Raw genomic sequence first — 22,755 nt, forward strand, 5'->3', positions numbered from 1 at the left:
AAAAAGATTAATAAAACTTAACAATGATTAATTAGACCAATTAGGAAAACACTTTGTTGTTGATAAACAATTATCAAATAAACAATTACTAGCAAAATCTAAGAATTAAATTTCTATATATGCATTGTTATAAAATAATAATAATAATAATAATAATTAAAATAAAATTTCAAAATTTAAAATTTGTCTTCCATTCGATTATTTTCATTTGGCTAAGCAAAACCTTTGCTTTTCTCTAAATAAATGACATTATAGAGTATTTCTAATACAACTATTAAGAGTACTTTGTCCGCCACAAAGAATTAAAAAATAAAAAAACATTAGTAAAGTCTCATAGTTTAACATCTAAATTGAGCACTATAAAAAATCATGCTATGTAATAGAATAAATACCAAATTATCCAAATCATGCTATGTAATAGAATAATATTTTTTTATGCTATGTTTAATTCCTTATAACGCAATAGGATAACATTTAACAATTAAAGAGCAAAAAAAAACAACAACAAAAACAATTTAATTATCAAAACTAAATCACATTAACCCAAAGTAGAGTTTTAAAGAATATAAAGAATCAACCTAAAGAAGAGATGCAAGAAAAAAAAAATCCACCAAAAAATTGTGTGTGTGTGTGAGAAAGAGAGAGAAACAACATTTTTTTTTTTTTGTGAGAGAAAACAATGCATAGAATGGAAGAGATAAGGACAAATTTATATTAAAAGGGTGTGAATAAGAAGAGACAAAAATAAAGGAAGATGAAGGGAAAGAGGAAGAATGATATTAATGTAGAGGATAGTAGGGAGATGAAAAGATAAGGGAGTGAGAAAGGTTGGAGAGTGTAAATATTGAAAAAATAAATGTTAAAAACAATTATAGAAAAATTGGAAAGAATTAAGGTAATGATGTGGATGCTGATGTGACTCAACGGGAGCGTAACAACAATAAATGTTACACTTCAGCTTTTAGATATATATATATATATAGATGATAAGCTAGCTCTCTCTAAACTCTCTATACCTGCTCTTGGGAGTCCACAACTACCTCGAATTACTCCAATTCTTCCTTCACTAGTTAGGATCCATACAACTGCTAACCTTAAGGACTAGTAGAAAAATTACACTAGGAATAGTACAATGGGCCTAAGCCCACACATGGACTTGGGCAAATATAACCCTAACAATAGAGAAAGTTCCCTTTCCCTATGAAATGGAGAAACTCCCCCTTTTTTTATGCTTGAATAATAGTATTGTCATATTCTAGTATTCTACTTTCTTTTCTTACTTTATTTTTATTACCTAACTACAAATAAAATATGTAAAATATACCTAAAAATATTAATTAATTAATTGTTGTTATTATCATTTCAAGTTTGCATAATTCTTAAATTAAATTGATCAAGGGGCAAAAAAGAGAAGAAGAAGAAGAAGAAACATTTTTACTTTGTATGGTATCTTCTAAATTTCATGCAATAAAGTGTCCAAATCTGAACGTTTTGCACTTGGCATGTGACCAATTGATAAAACAATCTAGTTGCTTTGTAGATTTCTTATTCTGTTTTTTTTTTTTTTTTTTTTTTTTGGTGGGGGGTGCATTATGTGTCTACTTAATACTTTTCACATTCCTTTGTGTGCAGAGATTTGTCCTACAATCAACTGTCTGGAGGATTTCCCTCATGGGTAACTGCATCCTCAAACTTACAACTGTATGTATCTCAAGTGATAGTACTCTTTTCTTTCGTATCTTTTTCTGAATTTAACACCTAGGTATGAACACCAGGTGCTATTGACATAAACCTAACTGATTTATTTTAGTATATGCCACATGAATGTAATTGAAGAATCAAATTAATTTATTCCAGCCATGGTAATTTAAAGAACATTAATAAATACTGGTTAGAAACTTGAACTTGATTTCATTCATTCTATGGGTGTCTATCTATACTAGAGCTTCTGGAAATGATGAGTAGCTACCTTAAAAGAAAACTTCTAATGCTCCATTTTAAAAATAAGAAAAGAAAATAAAAAATAAACATGATGTTAACTAGGTTGACAAAGATGGTGGAAACTATATTAGGTATAGCCCATCCTGCATAATTCTTTTCTTTTTATTTTTTATTTTAAGGTCATGTCAAACGCTAATAAATCTTTATGCCTCTTCTATTACTTGGTTAACCGTTTTCCCTTATTTTATGGGAACACTAACAATGCTCTTCACTATACCTCAGTGGGTGTTAACTACTGATTTTTGAAGAATGGTGATTTCAGGAGCCAATGCTCATTTGTAAATATCTGCTGTACCAATGTTTTAATTTATTATCCTATATATCATCTCTAATAATATGTATCAGTTGTGATAGTGACGAAGGATCATTGGATAAAATTATGTAGGAATTTGGTGGCAAACAACTTCATATTTGACAAATCAAACATAAGGTGAGCTGCGGTTCCTCCTCTCACCCTCTTTTAACAAAGTCCAAAAGTAGGCATGAGAAAGAAAGCGATTACCATTTCACATCTTTAATTGAATGAATTCTTTCATGAAATTTGTTAATTCAGATAAGCAGTAGTCATTCCCTGTGTTTGCAGTGTTATGCCAGGACTGAATTGCCTCCAGAGAAATTTCTCATGCAATAGGAATTCTCCACTTTGTAAGTTATTTCTTTCTTATACTTTGTTATGGGATATGACAGGGCACAGCCTATCATGATTGATCGGCCCCAGTATTTTCCCATAGGATGGTGAAATCATATATAGATTCACATCAAACTGTATCAAATTAATCTACAACCATAAAAAATTAGATATCTTCCAATTTTCTTGAGTATTGTGTAGCCAAAAATATTTGAACAATAAATGGAATTTCATGTATAAACTAAAAAATTATGTTCATTTTTTTGAAAAAGGAAAGAATAATCTACTTCATCCTTCCCCTTTTAAGAGTTTCCTTTGATCTGTTGAATGGCCCAATTTTTACAAAACCTGACATTATTATAGCAGAAAGTGGGTCAGACCCTGTCAATCTTGATAGGGTAGTTTGCCATAGGTTATCCCTTTAGTTATTTATGATTTAATTTAATATCAGTTAAGGAAAATTGCGCTGCATATCAGGTATTATTTTTCTATTGATACTTCCTTTATATCATAAATAAAATTGCTAAGGGGATGAAACACATTTGTGTTCATGTCACAACGAGAAACTAGAAGTAAGAAGGCAGGCTAGCTTATGTTAATTCTATAGATGTCAAAAAAGGAATAAGAAAGTCATACTGAAATTTGGCTTTGTGGCAGCTCTGAGCTACACTCATTACAACTCCTTTTGAGATTAAATAATCTAAAACTCAGATGGTTATTGACAAAAGAAGTATGCATGAACTTTGCCACAACTTGGAAAGCCAGAAATTTTACAAACTTGAGCCTTCATCTTTTATAGAGCTAACTTTAGGATGGACAGAAGCAATACCCTCTTATTTCATACGTACTTGTGTGTATTAGAAGAGAGAGAGAGAGACAGAGTTGTTGCTTTCTACAACTATAAATTTTACCCTGATAACCTGAATGGTTAATGTGTGGTGCCTACTTTGTTAATTTCAATAATACTTGGAAATGAAAGGTAAAATATATTGCATTGGCATGTAACTTATATAATGACACTCTTCCAAGCCAGAATTAACCTGAATATATTTATTCTGGACAGAAATTTGTATTAGCTTCTTTTGGGAAAACATCAGTAAGTGAAATTGGTCTTATATAATCACACTCTTCCAAGCCATAATCAACCTGAATATATTTATTCTGAACAGAAATTTGTATTTGCTTCTTTTGGGAAAACATCAGTAAGTGAAATTGGTTGAGTTTACATAATCTAAAAGCTTCAGTGTGGATCTTTTATTTTTTGAAGATTTAATTTTCTATCATGACGAGTGCAATCATAATGATTCGACAGATGCAAACTTTTCAATCAAGTGTGGTGGCCCAGAGATGCCTGCTGAGGGTATAGTGTACGAGGCTGAAAACTCATCATCCTTTGGTGCAGCATGGTACTATGTAACTAAAACAGAAAAATGGGCAGTTAGCAATGTGGGGTTGTTTGCAGAGAGAAATGATCAAACTTATGTTGAAAACACTTTGGCACAAGTCATTGCAACTAACACCCCAGAACTTTACCAAACTTCAAGGATGTCCCCAGGATCACTTAGATACTATGGCCTAGGTCTTGATAATGGTCCTTATAATGTCAGCTTGTTTTTTGCTGAAACTGGTTTTGATGATCTAAGCTCTCAAACTTGGAAGAGTCAAGGGAGGCGTGTATTTGATATCTACATTCAGGTGACTATAGATTGCTTTAGAGAAAAATATATTCCATTCTTGAATAAAGATCATTACCTCCTCGTGTATAGTTTCTATAATACAAATTCTTTTTAAATTTCAAAGAGTTCCATTTTAATTCATTCAATAAGATTTATAAAATTATCATATAATTTGTTTTCTAGGGTAGTCTAGAATTGAAGGACTTTGACATATCAAAGGAGGCAGGTGGCGTTGAGAGAGCTCTCCAGAAGATTTTTAAGGCTAATGTGTCAGAGAATTATCTTGAAATTCATCTATTTTGGGCTGGTAAGGGCACTTGTTGCGTACCTATACAAGGTTATTATGGGCCACTAATTTCAGCCATTCATGTTGTTTCAGGTAATGTATATGATATGATTTATGAATTGATTTGTGATGTTTTTGATATGATTATTTTCTGCTTATTACTAATAATAAATAATTACTCAGATTTTGTATCTAATGTTACTGGGATTCCACCAAGCAATCGAGGAAAAAAAAGCAGGTTGGGTTTGATTGTAGGAATTGCAGTCCCTGTTGGAGTCGTGAGCTTGATTTTCATATTTGCAGTTTTCTACATGAAGAGAAAACCACAGCACAATAATGAGGACGGTAAGAACATAAAAGCAGTAGTGGAGGTCCTGGTGAAATACAGCCTAAGAAATAAACACTAATGGACTCTGTACCACTCACTTTTGGTTAAAATTCAAGTTACTCTCTGATATTTGAAAAGGCTAAATCCTAGTAGTTGTTAGAAAAGTATCAGTACTATTATTGCTTGTACAATGATGTGGAACCTTTTCATGAAAGGGAATAAGGGTCTAGCTGAAATTTTCTACATAATTAATATCATTAAACTGAAATCCTATGTTACCCCCACCCCACCCCACCTCAAAAGAAAAATCAAATTCTTAAAAATATATAACTGTGACAATAATGAAGAGTTTAAATCAGTTAACTAGATCCTCTCTTGCTTGAACCTGCAGAGCTTCTTGGAATAGGCTCCCGACCAAACACTTTCAGTTATACTGAGCTGAGAAGTGCGACCGATGACTTCAACCCTTCAAAAAAGTTAGGGGAGGGAGGATTTGGATCTGTTTTCAAGGTAAAGTACATTATTATGTAATGTTGGATAGACACTTGACATTATGTTTGATGACAAAACTAAGTCAGCAAAATCTTCACCTAAATTATACTAAAAGCAACTAAAATATTCTTTTAAGAAAGTAATTTCTTTAAAAAAAAAAAATATATATATATATATATATATATATATATATATATATATGTTTCCAAAGGCTTAAAAAAATGGTGAGCTTTATGTATTAAAAATGACCTTTTTCCCAAGAATGGTATGTAATTGGCTATCTTTAACATTTTAGCTACAATCAGTAATAAAGTTTTGTCATGCTATTTATCGGAGTTGCTTAAAAGAATAAAGGAGTAGTGCAATGTTTAAGGAACATACCAACATTCCCATTTTTGAACCAAAAAAAAAAACCCTGAATTTCACTTTTCGTGTCTCTGATTTTTACAACTTCACAGGGCACACTATCTGATGGGAGGATTGTAGCTGTGAAGCAATTATCGGTGGCATCTCACCAAGGGAAGAGTCAATTTGTAACTGAAATTTCTACCATATCTGCTGTTCAACATCGTAACCTTGTGAAATTATATGGATGCTGCATTGAGGGAGATAGGCGCCTTCTTGTTTATGAATATCTTGAAAACAGAAGCCTTGATCAGGCACTATTTGGTAGGAACATACTTTATACTCATTTCACACCTTCCATGCTACCCATAAAATCATCATTCATTCAATTATTAGAAATATTTAATTATTGTTAGAATTATGAAGTTTAATTATTAAATTCACTATCTCCTAATAGCTTAAGCTTTTGAGAGAATTGGTAATTTAATGGTATCAACTTAGGAAGTATTAAGTTTGATCATTGTCTCCTTCACTCTATCTTCCATTCAAAATCCCCTGTATTGGGCCTCACTTATTAAAAAGGAATTTAAGCTTACACGTGAGGGGAAGTATTGAAATTATGTGGCGAAATGATTAAATTTACCATTTTCTAATAGGTAATTTAACATTGTACTAGAGTAATAGTGACTAGACTAGTCTTTTGGGGATATAGAGCAGATGTGGTTAGAACCTTTTTTTTTTTTTTTTCGGGTGGTTACAAATGTAAAGTTGAATTTATTCAATCATGTGTTGGCTTTATTCCATTCCAAATTTGCTTGTAATTTAGCAACTAGATACCCTATACTTAGGTAGAAATAATGTAAGGGTTGTGTGTGAGATAGTGTGAAGAAATTCAAGTGTGTGTGCATTGGAGGATTCTTGCGACTGGATCTTGTGAGTGACTCATGACTGGCAACTCGCCAAAATGCCACACGTGCGAGTGACTCATGACTCAGGCTAGTTACTTATCTCACGACTGGAACTCGCAACTAGTACGAGTCACGAGGCCAAGCCGCCAAAATGCCCTATTTTGCAGAAAACTGACTTTTCACATTCCTCACGTACACAACTATAAATACCCTTATACCCACAAAATGTAGAGAGCTTCTAAAGAGAATTTTGAAAGAGAAACCCTAGAGAAAACCAAGATTGACTCATCCACAATCATAGACATTTGATTCTCCAAATTCCTCTACTCTCACCATTTCCATTGACATATCCTTGAGATGTACATTTGTCAAATCCCTATCTCACCATACCCATATCAATGATGAAGTATTTTGGTGTTTGGGAAGCAGTTCAGAGATGACCAATTCACTTGATTAATGCAATGGGTTTATTGCGGGATTTGGGAAGCTAAAGAAGAAATGGTTAAGCGTAACCTTGTTGGAGCAAGAAGCTTAGAGGGCTCAAGGGCATTGGGTAGATTAGGCTTGGAGGGTCTATTGCTATTCATTTATCTCAACTTTATTCTTTAGTGGATCATCTCACCGCTTGGAGGGTAGCAGAGAGATTTTTTACCGAGTTCTTCGGTTATCTTTACGATAACACATGCCGGTATTATTTTTGTGTTTGCATCTCTCTAACCCTTACTCTTACCTTATAATTGTTGTTGTGTTATGATTAATTATGGTGTAGAGTTGTTTAATTTTTTTGGGTTTCTACTTGTACCTATTATTCCGCACATATATTGTTTGGATATAAGCTTGCGTTGGTTTAATTTGAAATTGGGGGTTTAAAAATTCATTAGTGTTTTACACACTAATTGAGCATATAATTGATATCAGAACAGGTGCACATGTTGTAGTTTCATTACCTAAGTGTGATCCTAGACCCTTTTGAGATGGATCAATCTCAATCACTTAATGCTCCTCATACTTTGATGGGAACAATTATGCTTTTTTGAAAGTTCGTATGAGGGCATTTCTATGTTCTATTGATGATAGTGTTTGGGATGCTGTCGAGATAGGATGGACTAGGCCGGAGGCTGCCAAATCCACTTGGGATAAGGCAGCCCATGCGGCAGCTAATGCTAATAGCAAGGATTTAAATGCTATTTTTGGTGGTGTCTTACTTGACGAGTTTCACAGGATCTCCCATGTTACAATTGCTAAGGAGGTGTGAAAAATTTTGGAGACTACCTATGAAGGCACCAAAAAGGTGAAAAATGCCAAGTTGCAAATGCTCACCACACACTTCGAGGAGTTGAAGATGAGTTAAGATGAGTCATTCGACTCATTTTATGAAAAACTAAATGAAGTGGTGATTGACAAATTCAACTTAGGAGAAAAGACGAAGGACTCCAAGATTGTGAGGAAGATTCTACGATCATTTCCGGAGAGCTTTCGTGCTAAAGTTACTGCCATCGAAGAGAGCAAAGACCTTGATGAGATTTAAATGCAAGAGCTCATTGGTTGTTTTTTAAACCTATGAGCTATCTCTACCATCACAAAGGAAGAGCAAATCTCTTGCTCTAAAGACAATCAATGAGAGAGTGGAAGCTCAAGACTCCTCGGATGAGAATGAGGTTGAAAAGGAATTGGTGTACCTTGCTAAGAACTTTCATAAGTTCTTGAAATTTAAGAGGGATGGGAAGTCTTTTGAGAAGGGAAAATTTTCAAATTTCAAGAAGGATAAGAAAGACTTCAAAAAGAAAAATTCCAAAGATTCTTCTCCATCTCAAGCGGTCACGTGCTATGAGTGCAAAGGGCATGGGCATGGGCATGTGAAGAGGGAATGCCCCACTTATTTAAAGGCAAAGGGTAAAGTCTTTGCCACTACCCTTAATGACTTGGACATATTCAATTCAAACTCATAAGAAAGTTGTGACAGAGAAGAAAACTACTCTGCATTTATGACAATTGCACCCGTGGACTCTATAGAAGATTTGAATGCTCTAGTGGAGGAGCTCGGTGAGCACACCGAAGTGGAGTCAATGGGAGTTGGGGAGGAATCGCATGATGAAGATGAAGAATGTGTCTATGAAGGAACAAATGGATTGCAAGAAACCTATAATTCTCTTCTTGAGAAGACTAGGGAGTATGCAAGAGTGGCTAAGGCAGCCATAACAAAAATGAAGAGAGCTGAACAGGATTATAAAAGTCTTCTAGTACGGTACAAAGAAACGAAATGTGAAGTTGAAAAGTTGAATGAAGAAATAACCGATGCCTATTCTAAGATCAAGTTTCTAAAACTTGAAGTGATTTAAGCAAATGCCAAAGTGGAGCGTGTTGCCTCCAAGAAACTTGACGAAGTGCTTGCACATCAAAAGCCCTTTTCTAACAAAAGTGGCTTAGAATATACTGGAGAAAGTAGCTCAAGCGCAAATGTGTCTAAGGAGATGAAGTTTGTTAAAGCAAATGAACCAATGGTAGCAACTCCAATGGTTGAATAAGTGAAGGTTAAGAAGAAGCCAAATGTGATTGCTCAAAGGTTTTTGACAAAGCCTCCAAACCCAGTAGTGGCTAAATCCAATGCTAAAGGGAAATTTCTTTTGAAGTCACAAAGAGGTCCACAAACTCAACATTTTTGCCACCATTGTGGAATCCGAGGACACACTAGACCTAATTGCCACAAGCTTCAAGCATTGAAGAATGCAAGTTTTCAAAGGCCAAGAGGACAAAGAAATGACAAAGGGAATCTCAAACAATTAAAAGAGCGAGAATTTGACTTCGATATTGGTGATGTGATAAAGATGATAGCCACCATCACTTCTTGTTTGGCAAACTTCACCCTAAAGTTTGAGAATCACAACTCAAGTACCCAATCCTCTAAGAATATCACCCCAAATGCACATGTCCAGTGGATGAAGAAGGGTGCACATGCATAAGCATTATAACATGTCCATGCATTAATTCTTCCAAGTTGTTATGACATTGTTTAGTTGTGTGCTTATGTTTTTCATTCTAGCATTTTTTTACTGCTTTTGTTTGTTTTTAATAGTTTTGAATTTTTGTTCTTTCTTTTTGATCAACATTTACTTTTTTGTGTCAAAAATCCAAAAACACATAAAATTTTTTTAAAAAATCAAAAAAGTTTGATCGGCATTTTTGTGTTTTGTCACACACATGTTTTGCCTTATACCTTCGTACAAATGTCTTTGTGCATTTACAAGCGTAGCTTGATCTCTATGCACTCATATCATTATGGAAAAAATCTTGACATCTATGTGATTGTTGTAAATAGATCTTCAAACTTATCATGAATGATTAGCCAATGGTTTTGTTGATCTTGAGACATGCATAGACTTGTGTCTATATATCTTCCCACTCTTTTATGTTTTTGCTTAAAGAGCTCAACTAATGTTAATGAGCTTCAAAAGTCGTCGCACATACTAGCATTCGACTAGGAAAAAGGGAAAGCAGCTTGTAATGAAAATGTATGGTACCCAAAAGTCAAAGGCTTAATCATCAAATTGAAATATCAAAAATTTCAAGTATCGATTTCAAAATGAGATATATTGTTCTATAATGATCAAATGTTATAAAATGTAAAAAGCCAAATGAAAAGCTTCAAAGTTATGTAATCAAGTTATGTGGGAGGTCATATATGCATATTTTTATAATTGAGATTGGTCACTCTTCCTAGTGCTAATTGTGTATGTCTTGGTTGAATTGATCACTAAAGTTTCACATTAGACTAAGGACTATCTCACCTTTGGTACCCATACACATCACACATATCTATGTTCAATGAATGTCTTACTCATTTGTGTGATTGTACTTGATTAAATGTGTTGTACATACTCAATCATATGTTGATCAAACACAAAAATATTTTTGAGTATTTTTAGTTGTTTTTGGAAAGTGCTTTTGTTTTGTAAATTTTCAGAAAATCCAAAATCCATGCAACTCTTTTTTGGTGACTCACTCTCGTAGGTCAAGCTAGTCGCGAGCTTACTCAGAAGCACTTGTGGAGAGTTTGTCCCCCAGTTGTGAAAAATACTTAGAAAATTTTCAAAATTTCAGGGTTTTTGGCATTTTCGTGACTCAGTTTGGTGACTTGTTCGCGAGTGGAAGCTTCAATCGCGAGCTTACACAAAATGATTCGTGACTCCCTTCGCGGCTTGCTTACGAGTGGACTTCCCAATCGCGAAAAACACTTAGACAAATTTTTCAAAAAAATTTTCAAGGGATTTTGGCGACTTGTTTTGACGACTTGCTCACGACTCATTCCAGTCGCGAAAATCGCGTGTTTTGCATAAATAGAGTTATATCCTTGACAGTTTTCAAAACATTTTCTCTCACATCACGTGCACATACTTTGTCTTGTCCACCTCTCCCTCTTCTAAAACCTCCATTTTCCTCATCAATCCTTCATCAATCTTCAAGAAAAGGTATGCGTTCTCTCTTATTCTCAAAGTGGTTCAAGTTTCTAGCCCTAGTTTTCTTGGATTTTGTGTTTATAATGAGATATGAAAATATGATGATTTAATATGGTTTTTGTTGATGGTTTGTTGAGTTTGATGATCTATGGGTTTTGTTGGTTTTGTTAGTATAATGTGTATTCTACATGTTTTACATGTCTGTGCTTCATTTTTTTTTTTTTTTTTGCATTATATTATGTTTGTGTTGTGTTGTGTTGTGCATATCATGTTCAGGATAAAATGTCTCTTAGATGTTTTGCGTGTTTCTTTGGATTCCATGGAATACAAAGTTTGTAGAGATAATCATGTTTTTATTTATTTTGAAACTTTATATGATTATGTGTTTTTCCTTTACACTTTGCCCTAGTTTGCACACTTTTGCATTTGATGCACAAACACACACACACACACACACACTTTGACATGATTGAGTGTTTAATGTCATAATTCTATCATGTTTTGATACTATATGTCATCACATGTTAAATTAATTCTTAATTACTCTTTAAATTCAGTTTTCAGTGTTTAAATTCAAAATTTCTAATTTGGTACAAACTTGTTACTAATCAAGTTTGTTATTATATTTTGTGCTCTGTTTTGGGGTCTTTGCTGCTCTATTTCACATATGGCTCCAAAGAAAACCTCTGCTCAGCATGGTGACAAAAGGAAATGCATGGATGAGACTTGGTTTCACTCCATCCAACATTTTGAGTGATACAACCAGCACTTTGTGAAAGCTCCATGATTCAAAAGCGATTTGTGGATCTTGTTGATCTCAAGGACTACTTTATCCTAAGCTGTTTTCTGGAAAGAGGTTGGGAAAAGCTACTGAGTGATCTCCCAGGGGTTTGTGAACGACTAATTCGAGAATTCTACGACAATGCCATTCTACGAGAGGATATCATAGACTGTTGGGTTAGAGGCCATGAATTCACCATTGAAGTGGAGGACATTGATAAGGTTCTCAGATTTGGAGATGTAGAACATGACTTCACTCACTTCAAAGACAGAATGCTCTCTATAGAGACGGTTCAATCCTATATTAGTGGTGTTAGAGAGGGGAGATGTCTCAATATAACTGCTTTCCCATCGGATTTGTGATGTCTTACCTACATCATGGTGTTTAACCTTGTAAGGTTGAAATTTATCAACCACTTTGTTGGCTTTATTCCGTGCCAATTTGCTTGTAATTCAGCACTTAGAAACCCTATTTTTAGGTGGGATTCATGTAAGGGTAGTGTGTAAGAAAGTGTGAAGAAATGCTCAAGACTATACAGTGAAGTAGGGACTCGCGGCTGGATCTCGCGAGTGGCTCGCGGCTTGCAAGCCGCCAGATGATGCACACAAGTGAAGCATGCAAAGAAGATGAACAGTCACGCTAGTTGGAGCACTATAGGACAAAAATTCTAGTCTGGCCATTCTGTTTGTTCGCGGCTTGAACTCGCGACTCAATCAAGGCGCGAGGCCAAGTTGCCAGTCAGCTCTGTTTTAAAAAATCTGATTATTCGCATTCCATTCTTACTCCAATATAAATACCCCTTATACCCACAAAATGTAGAGAGCTTATAGAGAGAATTTTGAGAGAGAAACCCTAGAGAAAAACAAGATTGACTCATCCACAATCTTCACATAGAGACTCTTCAAATTCCCCTACTATCTTCCTCTCCATTGTTACATCCTTGAGAGGTGCATTACCAAAACCTTTTCTCACCATACCCATATCTGTGAGAATGCTGTTTGGTGCTTTGGAAAGCAGTTAGGAAGGGACCAATTTCATTATTGGTTGATGCTATGGGTTATAGCGGAATCCGATAAGCTAAAGAAGAAATAGGTTCGGCGCAACCTTGTTGGAGTAGGAGTTTGGAGGGCTTAGGTACACTGGGTAGATTAGGCTTGGAGGGTCTTCTATTGTCCATGTATCCCAACTACATTCTTTAGTGGATTATTGACCGCTTGGAGAGCGGCAGAGAGGTTTTACGCTGAGGGCTTCGGTTTCCTTTTCGATAACACATCGTTGTGTTGTCCTTGTGTTTACATCTCTCTTCTCTTAATCTTTGCCATTTAATTTCTGCTGTGGATGTGATTTCATTTGGTTTAGATTATGTTATCAATTCTGTTTTAACTTATTTACATTTTTTGCACATATATTGTTTGTTAATAAGCTTGAATTGGTAATTTGTAATTTGGGAGTCTAAATGTTCAAAGGTGTTTTATACACATATTGAACTTTCAAACCTACATCCGGTAAGGAAGATGACCACCATCAACAATGCAAGAGCCATCTTCCTCATGGAGCTTCGGGAGAATATCTACATTGACATTAGTGCCCATCTATTCTCCATTCTTGCCGATGAAACAAGGACAACCTCAAGGCCTAAGCTTATCCTCCCTAGTCTAATCATGAGGATTCTTCATGAAAAGGGTGTGGAGACTCCCTAAGACATCAACCTCATGCCTACACCTTTTGCTATCAATGCTCTAACAATCACAAGGAGCATGGTTCGTCTTCCAGGTGATAAGGAGAAGGTTGATCCTGCACAAAAACAACCTATGCATAAAGACTGCAGCTAAAGGACAACCATCTTCGTCCTAAAGAGTTGGTGGTAGAGGAAGAAGCGGAGCCTCATCATCCTTAACATTGCCTCCAGATGCTTTTCAAATCATTCTTGAGAGGAATGACGACTTGAGAGAAGTCCAACATGAGCACTCTGACAGGCTGACTACCATTCAAGAACAAATCAACTTGCTTGTAGCCAAGTTTGATAGCTTCACTGACCAGCCTTAGCCCTTTGGCCATTCCTGTCCAAAAGGGGGAGTAGATGTAGCTCTTGAGGGGGAGCCTTACCTTGAGGGGGAGATCTTTTATAAGTTTTTATAGCTTTTATGATTTAAGTTTGGTTTTAGTTTCTATTATGGGTTTTCATAGCACTTATATTAGTACTTTGGTTTGGTTTTTAAGTACTCTATAACTTTAGTACTTGTTTTAAAATATTTGGACATGGTGTGTTATGAATGCTTGAATGTTTTAGCTATTTAAACTATGCTTTAATATGTACCTTTGCTTTGTAGCTTATTAGTACTTTTAGATTATGTATGCATTATTTTAAGTACTTTACTCTTGTGCCCTTGTTGGATCTTATATTTTTTATGCAACTACCTTAGTGTTTTTGTATCGGTTGAGTGTTGGACATGCAAATGATACTTTGCATTGAGTTTATCAGCTTGCATGTCCGGATGTTCATTCCTTGTGTGAATGATCATTGTGATCACTATTTATAGTGATTGTTCATGTTTGGTCAAGCCATGCTTTACTGTTATATTCTTTATTTCTTGATCACATTGTGCTTGCTCCAAATGCATTTCAAGACTTTTGCTTAAAATGATCTTTTTGTGTTATTGTTTTTTGGAAACTTATATGTATGGTTCAAGAGCTTCACAGTATCTAGAGTTAGGTGTGAGTGAGTTTTGGCAACTGTTCCCAACACACATTTTAAGTCTAGAGTTTGTTTTAGGGTTTTGTCACAAAATGGCCAAAGGGGGAGATTGTAAGGTTGAATTTATTCAATCATGTGTTGGCTTTATTTCGTGCCAAATTTGCTTGTAATTTAGCAATTAGATACTATGTATTTAGGTGCGAATAATGTAAAGGTTGTGTATGAGAGAGTGTGAAGAAATTCAAGTGTGTGTGCATTGGAGGATTCTCGCGATTGGATCTCGCGAATGACTCGTGACTGGTAACTTGCTAAAATGCCACATGTGTGAAGCATACAGGAAGCTAAATGGTCATGAAAGTTGGAGCACTACAGGAAAAAAATGACAGTCTGGCCAGTCGCCAAAATGTCATGACTGGAACTCATGAAGGCCAAGTCGCCAGAATGCCCTGTTTTGCAGAAAACTGAATTTTCACATTCCTCACGTACATTACTATAAATACCCTTATACCCACGAAATGTAGAGAGCTTCTAGAAAGAATTTTGTGAGAGAAACCATAGAGAAAACCAAGATTGACTCATCCACAATTTTAGACATTTGATTCTCCAAATTCCTCTACTCTCACCCTCTCCATTGACATATCCTTGAGAGGTACATTTGCCAAATCCCCATCTCACCATACCCATATCAGTGAAGAGGTACTTTGGTGCTTGGGAAGAAGTTCGGAGATAACCAATTCACTTGGTTGATGTAGTGGGCTTATTGCGGGATCCAAGAAGCTAAAAAAGACACGGTTAGGCGTAACCTTGTTAGAGCAAGAAGCTTGGAGGCCTTAGGTGCATTGGGTATATTAGGATTGAAGGGTCTATTGTTATTCGTGTATCCCAACTTTATTCTTTAGTGGATCATTTCACCGCTTGGAGGGCTGCAGAGAGGTTTTTCGCCGAGTTCTTCGGTTTCCTCTTTGATAACACGTGCCGATGTTATCTTTGTGTTTGTATCTCTCTAAGCCTTACTCTTACCTTTTAATTGCTGCTGTGCTATGATTAATTATGGTGTAGAGTTGTTTATTTGTTTGGGTTTCCGCTTGTACCTATTATTTCTCATATATATTGTTTGGGTATAAGCTTGTGTTGGTTTAATTTGAAGTTGGGGGTCTAAACATTAATTAGTGTTTTACACACTAGTTAAGCATTCAACAAATAATATTAAAGCCAACTTGGTAACCTCTTGTTGAGCTCAGAGACATTGCCCCCACAAAGTAGGCTTGGAAGAGAACGTTAGGGATTTGAGTGGAGGATCTTGGGATGACGTAGATTGATATTGAATAAAAAAGTGTGTTGAGACCCATATAAGGCATATGAAAACTATCATGAGTCTCAATTGTGACTACGCTAGCCCTTTCGGGGCATAAAATTTGGTGGTAACAAAACATTTTGGAGAGTGTGATTAAGTATAGATTAAGTCACAAAACAACAATATCAAAGAATCAATTTGGCTTTATGCCTACTATTTTATTACTTAAACATCCAAAGGAAAGATATAAAGAAGTCAGTAAAGATCCCCCATATAGTTTTATTGACCTAGAGAAATCATATGATAGGTTATTTGAAGAGGTTACGTGGTGAATTTTAAGGGAAAAAAAGAGTTGCTTTAATGTATATTAAGTTGACTAAGGATATATATATATATATATATATATATATATATATATATATATATATATAAATGACAAAGTTGTAACCAGAAAGAGAACAAAGAAAGACATCACAAGTAAGTTTCCTATACTTATAGGTTTGCATCAGGGATAAAAAATTTAATTCAAATCTCTTTGTGTTGGCTATAGGAGTTCACCAAATCAATTCAATCCAAATCCTCTAATCTATGCTTTTGCAAATGATATAGTTTTAGTGGATGAACTAAATGCGGAGTCAATGTCTAATTAGAAATTTAAAGAGATGTTTTAGAAAAGAAAGGATTCCTGCTAAGTAAAATTGAAGTACATAGAATGTTTGTTTGCTGACAGTATAAATAAAGTTCATAAATTCTAAGACTTGAGGGTCAAGAGATACCAAAGATTTAGTGCCTTGGATATCTTAGATTCATAATTCATAAGGGTGGTGAGTTTGAAGATGATGTGAACCATAGGATATATGAAAGCAAGGTAAAGGAAGTGGAGAAGTGCATTATGAAAATTGTGTGATCGTAGAGTACTTATTAAGTTAAAGGAAAAAAATTTATAAGTCTGTTATTATACAAACTATGATTTGTGGTTCTAAATGTTAGGATCTTAAGAAATAACATGTTCATAAAATTATTGTAGCTTAAATGAGAATATTAAGATGAATAACTGGAAATACAAAGAAAAATGGAATTTGAAATGAAGGAATTTGCTTTAAAATAGAGGAAATATTGATGAAAAGATGAGAGGGAGTCACTTGAGATAAATTAGTTATGTGCAGAGGAACGTGTTTAATATTCACATTAACATTGCATGAAGTAGTAAAAAAAGCATGTCAAATAAGGAAGCAACAAAGAGTATGATTTTAGAGAAGATAGAATAACAAAAGTGAATACATGAGCCTAATCTTGATTAATTTGTGGAGGATCTATAACCAACCTCCAAGTTTTGGGACTAAGGCGATCTTGTTATGTCGTTAAGCATTGTCAATTATGTTTTGGACCACAGCGAAATAAATTGAAGTAGCCCAAATCTCATATGACAATATGTTTTTTTACCCCAAGACATAATCTAATTTTTCCAAAACTCTAATGTTCTCTGACAATATCCATATGGGAAGCTTTGTATCATTGCACTCAAATAACTCCTGAATAAGGATTTGGCATTTGATTGATAACTCTTAATCTAATTAGATTGGAGCTACTACTAATGCAGGAAAAAGTAAGTTGCATCTTGATTGGCCTACCCGCTTCAGTGTTTGCTTAGGAACTGCAAGAGGACTTGCTTATCTCCATGAAGAGTCAAGGCCAAGGATTGTACATCGAGATGTGAAGGCTAGCAATATTTTGATTGATGGAGAGCTATGCCCGAAAATATCAGATTTTGGATTGGCAAAGCTTTATGATGACACTAAAACCCACATCAGCACCCGAGTTGCAGGGACTATGTAAACTCCTTATCTACTTTCTCAAAGCCATTGTCTTTAATGCCTGTTTTATATTGTACCAAGGTTCATGATACAGTGTAAGATATAGATCCTTATATAAGTATGTAACAGTTAATCAATAATCACTAGATTCATTAAAAGAATGATCAATAACTATTACAAACTTGAGGATGATATTGGAATTTTCTTTTCCATTACTAATAATCAATTTACCTATGGAAATTGAACCTGATCAGATAGATTGGTGGTTATAAATAAACTTGCATATTAACCTATCAAAAAAAATTAAATAAACTTGCATATTAATTTTAAATCTTGCAGAGGCTATTTGGCACCGGAATATGCAATGCGTGGGCACCTGACTGAGAAGGCTGATGTTTTCAGTTTTGGTGTTGTTGCTTTGGAGATCCTAAGCGGGAGACCAAACTCAGATAAAAGCTTGGACCCTGAAAAAATTTATCTCCTTGAATGGGTATGGGAAAGGAAGTTTTTCTCTCTTTTTCCATTTCTTAATTTATTGCATTAAAAAGAAAATTCTTATTTGCTCTCCTTGTCATGAATCACCAGGCATGGACTCTTCATGAAAATAATCAGAGTTTAAAGTTGGTAGATCCCACATTATTAGAATTTGATGAAAATGAAGCTGCTCGAGTGATAGCAGTGTCTTTGTTGTGCACACAAGCATCACCAAACATGAGGCCACAAATGTCCCGTGTTGTGGCCATGCTTGCAGGAGATATTGAGGTAGGCATTGTTACATCAAAGCCGAGTTATTTAACTGATTGGAATTTCAAAGATATAACAAGCAGCTTTTTGAGTGAAGAAGATAGAAAGCATCATGGGGATAACATTGATCTTAGCCAACTCGGTAATCCATTGCCTTCTCCTGTAAATGTTACTGAAACCATGTTGGGTGGCATAATTGGAGATGGAAGGTGAAAACATCTGTCTTTGTTGCAATCACTCTGTAACACTGCCTTCACTATGTAAGGTACTTCAAATTCAAAACTCTTTATGCTTGACTGGCTTTCACGTTTGCAAATGATAATATGTGATGTAATGTTTATAAATACTGAGATATTTGTCTTGTCTTGTATCATAATTTCGACAAACAATGAAATTTTTCTTCTTTGGGAAGTCATAGGCTTATAGCTGCATAATATCGATGTGAAATCATATGCTTGACCACAATTTTTTACTATCACTATTTTGACGTTTCTAGTCTTCTTCTCACTATTTATCCTATAGATGAAATGTCATACAGAGCATGAATGCCACAGAAATATGAGAAATGGAAGGATTGGTAAACTATGCACATAAAAAGCACAAATTAGCCCTGTTTGAATAAAGTGGATTAGACCCTCCAACCAACATAAAATGAAGGACTGCATCATTCTTACATTCCTTAGTTCTCACTCAATAGGACTGTGAGATTTATAGGCCAGTAAATAAGCGAGATCTCCTTGATGTAAGTACTCGTTTGGTAGTAGTTACTTAAAGTAAAAAATAAAATAAAATAAATCACTAAATGATACAAAGAAATCAGCTTTGGCCATTTGGTACCAATTTGAAACATGCCTTTTGGGCTGAAAAGGTGAGTTTTTAGGATGGCCAGTGCAATACCTGATAGTGTGGATACCAGACTATGGATCGACACTGTTTTTGGTTTGGTGATGAGTGTGTGGGTACCATCCCTGCTTGTGCTTCTTGCATGTGTTAGGTCATTGACAGTGCATGGATTGTAAATAAAGTGAACAAAATTATGTATACAAAATTTTATCTTTATCATTGGATACATCTTACATGGTAGTGTGACAACTCCTTAAGTGTTGGTCTTTAATCGGGAGATTGTGAAATTAACACCTGGCATTTTTATAATAATGGTGCCAGTGAGATGATTTTGAAATTAGTAGCTAGTGTTACTATGGCATTTCTATAATAATAAAAACAGCAATGTTGGCCGAGATCTCTATACTCAATCAGTTAGAGGTTTGATTGTGGGCCTCTTAGGATTACTGTTTTGTATTGCCTTTTTACTGTTTGTGCAAACAGTTCCTGCAATTGTAATCTCAATATTCAAAATTTTATCAAATTTAAATATCCTTTGTTATATACTTGATACTTCGTCAATTCTCACGCGGGCCTTTTCTTGGGGGGCTATGCCACTTCCTTGGATAATTTTAAATCTTCATCAATTGCGATTTCTTCAAGCCCAAGTTGTTGCTTCTTTTTCTAGGTCTTCTTTAATTTTCTAAAACGCTATGTTTTTAGGTAAAAATCATTGCACAAAATACATGTGTATTTATGTATGTATGTAGTATGACCCACTCATCATTGTACCAATGATTAAAGGGCACATAACATCTATTAGTTGTAGATCAATAGCAATAGGCAATTTTATACGATACAAGGTTTTAATTATGTGGGTAGAAGGAGAATTTAGTGTTTTTCTTTGTGTAGAGAGGCTACGAATATGCTAAATATGAACTAGAATTCTAAAAAATATTTGTAATGATAAGGAGCACGGCAAAAATAGAGTATTGCTCTTTAATTCAATTCAGTTTCATTACCTTTTTCTCTTACATTGTTATGATATATGAATGGCCAGAGGAACAAATTTTTGTGTACCAGTTGATATTGGTGCACCATTTCAAACTTACCGCCATTCATATATTTACATACATATGTTTATAAAATAAAAAAAAACATATATACATTAACATATATTATGTATTTATGTATGTTTGTATATGATGTTACTTGTAAAAGTTTAAATTTTGTGAGTATAAGTTTATCACTTGTAATATTTGTAAAGTTTTCTAAAAAGGGTAGATTGAGAAAGTTGCTCAACTTAGTTGGCATTTAATGGCCTCTTTTCCTTACTTGTTGAGAGTGATTTGGCTATTCAATATCTCCCGTATTCTTTGAATCTTGTGCATTTTTTAGTGGTTTAAGGAATTGAGAAACTTCCTCCAACCTAAACCCATGAGATTTAGGAATATGGGCCGCAACATGTGAAATGTAAAAGTGATTCCATATCTAAGTTATACATGTTTTATAAGTGATTTCATATCTAAGTTGTAAATGTATATTAGTGATTCTACATGCATTCACAATTATAAAATTTATTTTATAAAGAAGTAATGAAATCACTTAGAAAACAGTTATGAAATTTCAACTCAATTATATAAAATTTCATATGTCAACAGGATAAACTAAAGGAGGCATTCGACATGTTCAGAGCTGGGTTGACTTGGAGAACTTATTCAATGTCATATGCGCATTGTTTATTTACATTCCAATTCACATTTGATATTAACTTCTAAAATTCAGCAAAATTGGAACCGTATCTTAGGATAAAAAATTTGGTAAATAGAAGCATACAACTTTTGGCTTTAAAATCAGTTAATGATAGATTGGACATCTTCTAAAATTCAGCAAAAATGGAACCGTATCTTAGGATAAAAAATTTGGTAAATAGAAGCATACAACTTTTGGCTTTAAAATCAGTTAATGATAGATTGGACATCTCCTAGGTTGCAAATGTTCATTATGCTTTATATGGAATTATACTTTTGTGTGTGTATTCTCCCAAAAACATTAAAATCTCACGAAGAAAGGAAAAATAGAAATTGAAAAAAAAAAAAAAAAAAAAAAAAAAAAAAAACCTTTAGATTAAGATGTGTGGGCACGAACATGACATAAGACACAATGACATGACAATTCTTAACAAATTAAAATAAGACAATATCAGTATTTGACAATTAAATATTAATATTTTTAGGTATATTTTATTTATTGTATGCTTCTTTTATATATATATATATATATATATATATATATATATTTATTTATTTTAATTAGAAAATATTAACTATCAAAATCTTTAAAATTATATCTTATAATAAAAAAAAATTTAACCGGTCTAGCACACACATCTTGGCCCAATATGCAAAAAATGTTGTAAGTTATGTAACTTGGATAGAGGAAACTCCTAGTATGAGTATGATTGAGTTAGTTTTAGTTCAAGATGTATTATTTTTATCTTCTTCTTAATAAAAGTTGCGATTTTTTTATCAAAAAAGAAAAAGAAAATGACAGATGTGTTGTGTACATGCATGGGATTTGAAGTTTATATGCATTTTACTTGTGAGATACTATAGAGTTCGTACACCTATATCTTTTTTAATTCCCTTTATAGAGCCTTAACATTATGACAAGGGAATACAATCCTACTGTTTGACTTTGTGTTTCACTTTATACTATACCAATTACAAATTGCTTTGTATTCATTTGACTTTCATTATAAAATAAAAACAGTTTAAAATGAAAAGCAAAAACATGACATGCTATGGATTGTGAAGGATAAAGTAGATCATAAAAAGTGAGTAAAACAACAGGCCCCAAGTCACTGGACTACATAAACAAACCTACCATAACTAGTGCTTGATTGGCGTTTAAGACCAGCCATGTTAATAATTTTTGTTGATGTTGAAGTTCAACAATATGTGATATTGATTTAAAATCCATATATGGACAAGTGGTCCGATTCCATGACATGATAAATAAAACGCGCTCTCTATAGCCTTTTGGGTTAGTGGTTTAGGCCCATCTAATTGGGAGTGAATGATACCTCTTCCCTCATCACTCCTATCTCATCATTCTAAACTCGTCACCCAATAACTCATAATTATAACTTGAAAATACCCATGAGCCAAGCAAATTCCGTTTGGCTCAAAATCTCAGTGGAATTTTCATTTAGAAAACTCAAAATTTGGCACTTCAGATGGGACCCACGTGCTGACTCACTCACTGACACGTAGTTAGGCTAGCCGCGTAAGACTCTCATTTCTTTTATTTTATTTTTTCTTCTCATTGTTCCTCTCATCTGTCTTCGCTCTCCTTCTCCTCTTTTTCTTTTTTCATCTGATTCGTCTTCACTCTCCTTCTCTCTCTCTCTCTTTTTTTTTTTTTTTTTTTAAGAATTTTTTGTTTCTTTTTTCCTCACTTCTCACTGGCCATAACTAAAAATTGG

The 22,755-nt window shown here is 34.2% G+C and overlaps 1 protein-coding gene across 3 annotated transcripts in view; it reads left to right on the forward strand.

Annotated features, from left to right (window-relative positions):
- The window catches only part of LOC142636336 (putative LRR receptor-like serine/threonine-protein kinase At1g56130), a 28,487-nt gene extending 9,630 nt beyond the window's left edge, over nucleotides 1-18,857 (forward strand). For all 3 annotated transcript variants that reach the window (XM_075810523.1, XM_075810524.1, XM_075810525.1), the window contains 11 exons: nucleotides 1,633-1,701; nucleotides 2,387-2,431; nucleotides 2,585-2,646; nucleotides 3,942-4,324; nucleotides 4,489-4,684; nucleotides 4,775-4,936; nucleotides 5,311-5,429; nucleotides 5,870-6,080; nucleotides 17,489-17,720; nucleotides 18,042-18,192; nucleotides 18,288-18,857. In XM_075810523.1, coding sequence (XP_075666638.1) covers nucleotides 1,633-1,701; nucleotides 2,387-2,431; nucleotides 2,585-2,646; nucleotides 3,942-4,324; nucleotides 4,489-4,684; nucleotides 4,775-4,936; nucleotides 5,311-5,429; nucleotides 5,870-6,080; nucleotides 17,489-17,720; nucleotides 18,042-18,192; nucleotides 18,288-18,659 — 2,002 coding nt within the window. In that variant the 3' untranslated portion in view covers nucleotides 18,660-18,857. The remainder of the gene's footprint in view (nucleotides 1-1,632; nucleotides 1,702-2,386; nucleotides 2,432-2,584; nucleotides 2,647-3,941; nucleotides 4,325-4,488; nucleotides 4,685-4,774; nucleotides 4,937-5,310; nucleotides 5,430-5,869; nucleotides 6,081-17,488; nucleotides 17,721-18,041; nucleotides 18,193-18,287) is intronic.
- The last annotated feature ends 3,898 nt before the right edge of the window (nucleotides 18,858-22,755 follow it).

This window comes from Castanea sativa, chromosome 5 (genome assembly GCF_040712315.1).
Source record: "Castanea sativa cultivar Marrone di Chiusa Pesio chromosome 5, ASM4071231v1".
Lineage (NCBI taxonomy): Eukaryota > Viridiplantae > Streptophyta > Magnoliopsida > Fagales > Fagaceae > Castanea > Castanea sativa.